Source organism: Dromiciops gliroides, chromosome 1, assembly GCF_019393635.1.
Source record: "Dromiciops gliroides isolate mDroGli1 chromosome 1, mDroGli1.pri, whole genome shotgun sequence".
NCBI lineage: Eukaryota > Metazoa > Chordata > Mammalia > Microbiotheria > Microbiotheriidae > Dromiciops > Dromiciops gliroides.
Window position 1 is genome coordinate 554058904 of NC_057861.1, and position 9204 is coordinate 554068107.

General features: G+C 38.5%; 1 protein-coding gene across 1 annotated transcript; it reads right to left on the reverse strand.

Annotated features, from left to right (window-relative positions):
• Positions 1 to 3182: 3182 nt before the first annotated feature.
• Positions 3183 to 3524, reverse strand: LOC122736690 (60S acidic ribosomal protein P1-like). Its single transcript, XM_043979079.1, has 2 exons — positions 3290 to 3524; positions 3183 to 3259 (listed from the first exon to the last, which is right to left on the reverse strand). Exons 1-2 carry the CDS (start codon positions 3522 to 3524, stop codon positions 3183 to 3185), a joined length of 312 nt encoding a protein of 103 aa, XP_043835014.1.
• Between the last annotated feature and the right edge of the window lie 5680 nt (positions 3525 to 9204).

Consider the following 9204-nt stretch of genomic DNA (forward strand, 5'->3'; position numbering starts at 1 on the left):
GATTTGGAATGTTAGTTAGTTGAATGGTAACCTATACATGGTGACTTTCCTGGGTTTTCTTTGCTCCTTTATTGAGGAAGCTGGGTTTCTATGCTCTAAGCAAGAGAGCCAAGAAAGACTGCCTAGAAGAGGTTCCTTTCCCAAGGGTCCTTTTAAAAAGAGAAATGATCCTATGGGAAATGTCTTATGAGACAGTGAGGTTGTTAGTAGGTCATTGCTGCTTGTCAGAAGCCTGCCATGATTTCCCAAGCTGCTTTAGAATTGCTGGTATGTTTCATTAACTAGGACTTTAAGACCTGGTGATTTGGTTTGGTCACTTGTCCAGGTCAGAAACACAATAGTGTATATGACACTTGACAGGATTACTACTTTTTAGGATTTAAAATGTCTTAGAATCATAATGCTAATGTTTTGTATGACATTGTGAAAAGAGCATTTAGCTTATATCTGCTTATATTTTTGTGGTGGCAATATTGTGGGAAGAAAGCAACATCGATTAAGTAAAGAGACTGGCATGCTTGAAATTGTGGGTCTACCAAAGAAACATCTTTCTCTTAATTGTAGTGAAGGTTCCCTTTTATCTCCAAAGTCCATTCTCCAAAGGGACAGTACACCCCAATGAGGCTAATGACCATACCTGGTTAAAAACATGGAGTGTAGAGTTCTACTCCCTAAACTTGAGGAGCAAATGAAGAGACCCTAGTTTGTGAAGATATGGAAAGTGACTACATAACCTTTGGGCCATGTCAGAAAACTAAAATCAGATAATAATCAGGAACCTTCTTTTCTTTTTCTTTAAGGAGTAAACTATAGGGTGGGTGACCCAATTTTATCTCTATCCATATGCAAATCAATATAGAGGAGGAAGAGTGTTTGAAAATTCAGTCCTTACTTCTCCCCTGCTTTTGCCCCCCTTTATCTTGCTCCCTCTCCTCTGTCCTTCCCTGGGAAGCGGATTGGAGCACCAGTGTACTCCCTCTCTCCTTTTCTCTCAGGGTAAGTGGGTCACATGAAGTCCCCTGCTACCACCCTTCCAGGTGTGGCATCTAAGTATCTGGATTGCAGTGTGATAAGTCTAGCTTTTCTGCATTAGTGTAACTAAGAGTGGATTTCTAGATTTTTGTAATAAAAAATTAGATTTCCCCATCCATAGAAGAAATTTTAGTAGATTTACTTGTTTGTATAAACTAAAAATTTCCCCAAATAGTACACATCATATTTCGGTCCTGTATGTTCTATAAATCACCTATTTTTTCAAAGATCCCTATGTATAAGTACAGTTTTGGGGTGTGTGTGAAGATATACTAAAACATCCTATATAAAGAATTAACATTCTTTACCTATTAAGGTAAGTTCCCCTGGGTAAATACTGCTGCCTTAGTTCTCTCTACTGTCTACTTCTTTGCACAGACTAATGGCAAATCCTCAGTTATCACTTTCTATGGGAAGCTCAGATGCAGATGTATTTTTCCAAGTCCAATCAAGCTGAGAAAACCCCTCAGGGAGATTAAAAAATCCACTCTGAATTTTCCAAGATACTGTAGCTCCTTCTGAACTGCTCCCTAATAAATTAAGTTGAGAAAAGGGCTAAAGGGAGGTAATTCAATCTCCAGCAGCCCTCTCCTGCCAAGTCAATCAGCTAATAGCCATGTATTAAGCACTAGCTATGTGGTAAGCACTGGGGGAGTCCCTTGCTATAAATTCTACAAGGAATCCCCAGGTCCCATTGAGAAAGTTGCCCACAGGTCTATCCATTTTCTCCTTAGATTCAGAAACTATGCTACTCTCCCTTAACAACGCACTATCTTTATCCTTTGTCACAAGGCTGCTAACACAAAGCTGTCTCTTAAGGGGATTTGGATTTTACCATAGTATGGAGCTTTAGAGTTTCTCCTGGTCTCAAGGACTATTTCTGACATTTAAAAATGAGAAGATACATGGGTTTGAGTTCTTCCACTTACTAGTCATGTATCCTTGAGCAGGCTACTTTAACACCCTGCACCTCAGTTTGCTCATCTGTGAAATGTTAACTGTTACTCAAACCCCTTACTTTACAGTGTTTTTGTGAGAACCAAATGAACTTTTTGTAAAGTTCTTTGTAACTGTAAAAGGTTACATAAATGTGAGTTATTATTATTCCTTCTCATATTATATTAGTATGGAAGGATGGTATTCTCTTTCCTATTTTATAGCTTGAAATGAGAACATGAGTTACATAATAAAATCAGCTGAATGACCAACAGATTCATCTAAATGTAAGAGGTACCAACTTTGTATTTACCCTACTCTTGACCTTCAGTAGTGCAATTCCAAACCTCTTCTCCCTGTACTGACCCTCACTAAAAAGAGGAACAGTCATTAAATGGGAGCTTTTATGATTTAAACATTGAGAGGAACTATATTGTATAATTTCCTGGTAATAAAGAATCTCCCATGGGGCAGCTAGGTTGCTCAGTGGATAAAGAACCAGTCCTGGATTCAGGAGGACCTGAGTTCAAATCCAGCCTCAGGCACTTAACACTTACTAGCTGTGTGACCCTGGGCAAGTCACTTAACCTTCATTTCCCCACCAAAAAAAGAGTCTCCTAAAACTTCCAATACACTTATTTTGTAAAAACCTTTTCTTCTAAAATCTTTGTTTCCTGAAAGCTCTGAAACAATAAGAACTAGGAATGACCAAAATAAGTTTTTACTTCTTCCCCACATTGTCCTATTTGGTGATGAATATGTGTGAATGTAGAGCCATGAAACACACATAGAAGGCTGAGAATAGACTAATCTGCTTATCAATTTGCACCACTAAACTTTTCTTCCCCACTAATACTTTCTTGTGAGTGACTTCAGGAAGACATTTCCACAAAGAGACAAAGAGACCCATGAAATGGAATCTATTCTCCACTAGGATACAGAAGATACATAACCACCACCACCACCATCATCACCACCACCACTATCATCATTGTAGCTAGCATTTATATAGTGCTAAATACATGCCAGGTACTATGCTAGGCACTTTATAAATATCTCATTTGATCCTCACAACAATCTTGGGAGGTAGGTGTTGTCATTAGCTCCATTTCACAACTGAAGAAACTGAGGCAGAGTCAAAAGTTAAGTGACTTGTCTGCATAGGCTCTTTTTTTTAGTTGAGTTAAGCTTTTTATTTAATATTTCAAAAATATTTAGTCAAACAGACCAAAGCCCATATCATCAGACTCCTCTGATTCTTCTCTTTTTGCTTCCTCTTTCTTCTCCTCAGCTGGGGCAGCTGTGCTAGCAGGAGCAGCACCTCCAGCAGGGGCAGCACCACCAGCTGCTGGGGCAGGTCCACCAACTCCTACATTGCAGATGAGACTTGCAATGTTTACATTGTTCAGGGCCTTTGCAAATAATCCAGGATAGTACAGTTCAATATTTACACCTGCTGCTTTAATGAGGGCGTTAATTTTATCCTCCATGACCGTAACCCCATTGTTGTGAAGGATGAGGGCAGAGTAGATGTAATCGAGCTCAGAGATGGCCATTTCGGGAGATGGATGAGGAGAGACTTGTTTGTAGTGGTGCTGGTCAAGGGCTGAAGGGAGGATTCACCCCAACGTGCCCTTAGCTTCCGAAGAAACAAACACCTTACAGACAACTGAAGAGAAAGCCACATAGGCTCTTAAAAGGAGGCAAGAGTTACCATCTTAGGCCCAGCCCAAGAGCAGGACCTATGTGGTGGAGCAACCAGGTAAATTCCAGAATGACAATGGACATTTTACTGATGCAGGTCTGGGAAAGTGCAAGGCAAGATTCCTTGGCATCAGCTAAATGAGCTAATGGACTCTGAGCTTGGGAACACTTGAATTTCAGCTCTCTTAAGGAAAGAGCAAAGGGTTGTTCCAAGACAATAATGAAGATCCAAAAGGAAGAAGAACAAAAAAGTCAACAGAGCAAGCAATGATGAAATCAGAGTTGATCAAAGTGGTAAAGCAGATGACAAAGAGAATCAAAGAAAAACATTAGCAGTGATATCAAAGAGACCAACGTAATTTCCTTCAATCAGTTTCTCAAGTGATCTAACACATCTTCTAGAAAAATTGATGAACACATAATACTCTTAATATTAATACAATAATAGCTAAAGTTACCAATCCATCATGGCTAACATTCTCATAATATGGCTGTTATGAGAGCGTATTGATAGCATCAAGGTCCAAGAAACCTACTAAACAATGTTGAGAAAGAAGTTAGGCAAGATCATTGGCAAGGTTTTGAGCTCTTTACTGAATTTGTTTACAGATATGCCTATGTAAGTTATTCCTGGATAGACTGGGCTCCAGTTAAATGATAAATGGGCTTCAGATACCCTCAGGAGGCAAATGTTTGTTTACAAATTGCAATTCCCTTTGCCCTAGCTGATTAAGAACCACAGACAGCACCTAGAGTAATGGCTCACCCAGAACATTGTAAAATCCTTTCTTCCTACTATTTCCTTTGTTCTCAAGGGAAAAGCAATCTATTCTTTTGTTTTGTTTTGTTTTGCAGGGCAATGGGGGTTAAGTGACTTGCCCAGGGTCACACAGCTAGTAAGTGTCAAGTGTCTGAGGCCGGATTTGAACTCAGGTACTCCTGAATCCAGGGCCGGTGCTTTATCCACTGTGCTATCTAGCCGCCCCTGAATCTATTCTTTTTTATTCTTATTATACTATTTTCGATACTTACAATTAATGGTTCTCTTTTCCTTATTTTCCATTTGTGTCATCCCCTGGCACTCTGCCATTTAAGTACCCTAACACTTACTAAACATTGCCCAGGCTCAACTCCCAACAGTACCTTAAAATTCTTGTGCCCCCTTGCAGAACCCAGCTGTCCTGTGATGAATCTAAGATTTTTGCCATTTCTATGTATCTTCTTTTCCTTTCTGCTTCAAGGAATGAAGGCCAGCAATACCAAATCTACACCTGCCAAGAAGGACTTACCCTGGTTTAACTAACCTAATAATTTTCTCAATCAGTTCTGTTCATTTATATGATTTTAAAAATAATTTTCAGGCATAATACTTTAATGATTGGTTCATTGGCATGATTAAGGTAACTTTAAGTGGGCTAGAGGATGAATTAGTACAATCAATCACTTCACTACTTTCTTTTTTTTGTGAGGCAATTGGGGTTAAGTGACTTGTCCAGGGTCACACAGCTAGTAAGTGTCAAGCATCTGAGGCCAAATTTGAACTCAGGTACTCCTGACTCCAGGGCCAGTGCACCACCTAGCTGCCCCATATTTCACTACTTTCTATATCAGTTTCATAGTTTGTAAATTGAGGGGTTGGTCTAGACAATCTCTAAATTCTCTTTCAATTTGATGACTCTGGCTTGATTTTTGCTCTAGTTTAAATAGTGAGGTCACCAACTTTTAAAGTCCCTTTTAAGAAAGGTTTTGCTTTGACACAATTTGATTTGATTTGACACATTTGATGACATTAGCAATTGAAAGCCAATTATATGAAGTAGAAAGATATGATGTAGTTTCTTCACTTATCCTGCTCAGTTTTCTTTTTTCTGAATCTTTCTGAAATCCCCAAAGATCTGAGCTCCAGTGCCAGTCATTCTCTTCCATTCACTGCCTGAGCTGCCATGGAATGTGTCGACTAGAGGCAGGCTACTGATTGGCTGTGGATAAAACCAGATCAAGTCTCTGTGCTGAGGAACCTGACAGCAGTCACATTCTCTCCCCTTCTCTTCCCAATTCTCAGCTCTGTTACCCAGTCAGATTCAGGTCAGTGTCATCAATTTGACTAATGAGTATATCTCAGGAAATGTAACCAGATCCATATGAGATGTGCCTCCAAGCTATGAAATGATGAATGGAGAATCGAGTTCTCTATTAAAATAATAATTGTCACCATCTGGTTTGAATCATTAACATAAGTTAAATGTTACCCTTAATTCTAGGCACCCAATAGACAACCATTCCCAGGAAAAGTGCCTTCTGAAAACATGACAAGTGAGGTGTCATGTCTATAACATGAATTCTTGGGAGTGGCCCATGCAGTTTTTGCAGAACTATCAGTGATCCAGTAATCCCCACTCATGTCTCCTCTCCCCTATAGACCCCGATAGGTAGCACAGTGGATAGAGCTCTGGGCAAGGACTCAGGAAGACCTGAGTTCAAATCTGGCCTCAGATACTCTGTGATCCTGGATAAGTTACTTCACCTGTGGACCTTGGCTTCCTTAACTATAAAATAGACAAAATGATAACAAGTGCCTCTCAAAACTGTTCTCAGGATCACATAAAATGGCATTTGTAAAGTGCTCAGCATAGTGCCTGTCACATAGTAGATGTTTAATAAATGCTTATTCCTTTCCTCCCTCACACACACTCTCAGCTCCAAAAGGACTGAGCCACAGAATCTGGAATAGAAGATTAGAGCTATGGGTTGGAAGCTAGTATAATCTTTGAGTGACTGTTAGTGTTCTGGTGTCCCAGGGACATACAGCAGAATTAAAACTTAGCTTGTTTTAGTTTTAGTTTTTTTTTAGGCAACGGGGGTTAAGTGACTTGCCCACGGTCACATAGCTAGTAAGTGTCAAGTGTCTGAGGCCGGATTTGAACTCAGGTCCTCCTGAGTCCAGGGCCGGTGCTTTAACCACTGCGCCATCTAGCTGCCCCTCAGCTTGTTTTAAAGAAATGTTTGTTGAGTCTCTAAACTATGGTAATTAGCAGAGGAACATTGTTTTTGTGGAAAGTAGTACAATACATAACTCTATTTATCAATTTGTCAAAATTAAGTTACTTTCTTTACCAATATAAACAATGTTTTCTGTAAGTGTGTTTGCTTTGTTGATTTGACCACATTTTAGTCCATGGAGACATTAAAGAACTGAGTGTCGTGTTAATCTATGGATTTGCTGTCTAGAAAAATAAGTATGAAACATGTGGGGTAGAGGAATAATATAAAACTGCTACTCTGGCATTTTATAGGCAGCATTTTATAATGGAAAGAACATTGTCCTGGAAGTCAAGGAGCATGGATTTGACTCTAGTTCCTGCTTCTAACTTACTGTGTGAGTGTGACTGATCAAGGTACTTCCCCTCTATGGGCTTCAGTTTTCTCATCTGTTAAAAAAAATGGACAAAACTATTGCTAAAAATCCTCTCTAGCTCTGGAATTCTGGTTCTATTAAGTATCAATAGAATCTTCTGTGCCTGTAGCTTGGGACAACAGCACACAGCTATTTTGCTCAGAAAAACTACTGGTTGCAGGAGTGCCAAGCTTGAAGTGATTTGAAGATCTGAGTTCAAATGCACTCTCGAACACTTCCTAGCTCTTTGACCCTGGGTCTCAAGTTTTCAAACTCAAATTCCTCATCTGTAAAGTGGGAATAACAATAGCAAGTACGTCCCAGGGCTGTGGTAAGGATCAAACAAATAAAGTATTTTGTAAATTTTAAGGCATAATATAAATTCTAGATAGGAGCAGTTAGGTGACAGTGAATAGAGTGCCAAGGCCTGGGGACAGGAAGACTCATGTCCCTAAATTCAAATCTGACTTAGGACACTTACTAGCTGTGTGACTCTGGGAAAGTCACTTAACCCTTTTTGCCTCAGTTTCCTCATAGTTGGAGAAGGAAATGACAAACTACGCCAGTATCTTTGCTAAGAAAACCTCAAATGAGGTCACAAAGAATTGGACATGACTGAAAAAAATGACTTAAATGACTAATTGAATGATAAATTCTCGTTGTTGTTGTTATTCAGCTAGTATCAGAGTCATGACTCAAATCCAAGTCTTTCAACTCCAAGTCTAGTGATCTTTCACCAACCACTTGCTAGGTCAGATTTGTTAAAGGATCAATGAACTACAGTGATTTGAAATGTGTGGTAAAGGTTTTCTTTAATGATTGCTGTGAATTATGTTAACAGAATGAAGTGGGAACCCCTATGCAATTCCTTACTATAATATCAAGCATGAAATATAAGCGCACTAAAGGTAGAGGTCTTTTCCTTCTCCGTTATGCCCCCTGGTTGAGTGGCTAACAATACTTTTTACACAGTGGGAAGCTGATATGATGAATTGAATCTCTTGGTGATAACCTTACTCCTCTTGAATATTTTCTAAAATAACTTTTAAATGATGCTACTTATAAAAAGTAGAGTCATAGCAGATCATTTCTTTCCATGTCAATGTAGAGGTAAGAAGAACAAAAAGTAGAACAGTAAATGTTTCATTAATATCAATAAACTGTTAAGGGATAAACAGTTCCTCAGTGTGACTATACACAATTTACAGCTATCTAGTTGAATTGGTGGCTTGCTAGCTTTATATAGCTTCCAGCTTTTATTCATTTATTCATTTCTTTCAAGATGTATTTCCAGGTTTCTAACCAGATTTCTAGCTTTCTAGCTAGATATTCGCTTTTTTACCTATCTTACTATGTTTTTGGGTGGATATTCCATTTCCCTGATAAATTTACACAGCTCTTCCTTTATTCTTACTTTATAGATATAGTTATAACTCTCTAGCTGTATTTATAACTTTATAGCAATATTTTCTGCTTTTAAACTGCAATTGGGTTATTTTCTTAAGTGGATTCTTTTTAAACAGTATTTTATTTTTCCAATTACATGTAAAGATAGTTTTCAACATTCATTTTTGTAAGATTTTGAATTCCAAATTTTTCTCCCTCCCTCCCTTCCTTCTATCCCTCTCCCCAAGACAACAAGCAGTCTGATAGAGGTTATATAGTACAATCATGTTAAACATATTTCCACATTAGTCATGTTGTGAAGGAAGGATTAGAAAAAAGGGAAAGACCATAAGAAAGAAACAACAACAAAAAACAAAGAAGCAAAAAGTAGCATGTTTTGATCTTGAATCAGACTCTATAGTTCTTTTTCTAGATGTAGAGAGCATTTTCCATCATGAGTCTTTTGAAACTGTCTTGGATCATTGCACTGCTGAGAAGAGCTAATTCTATCACAGTTGATCATCACACAATGTTGCTGTTACTATGTAGAATGTTCTCTTAGTTCTATTCACTTTACTGAGCATCAGTTCATGTAAGTCTGCATTTTGTTGTTGTTTTTTTAAGGAAGATTTTTATAGGTAAAGAATATTAAACCTGGATCACAAAAGCAAAGTCAGTGAGGGGACAATGACCCAACAAATGATTTCGAAAAGAGAGTAGGCATTCCCCTTCTAGCCTCAAAAAAGAAGGAA

Coding starts and splice junctions, on each gene's coding strand:
- LOC122736690 (XM_043979079.1), bottom strand. CDS start 3,524: ATGGCCATCTCTGAGCTCGATTACATCTACTCTGCCCTCATCCTTCAC. Junction 3,260..3,289: donor TGGTGCTGCCCCTGCTGGAG/GTGCTGCTCCTG, acceptor CAGCTGCCCCAG/CTGAGGAGAAGAAAGAGGAA.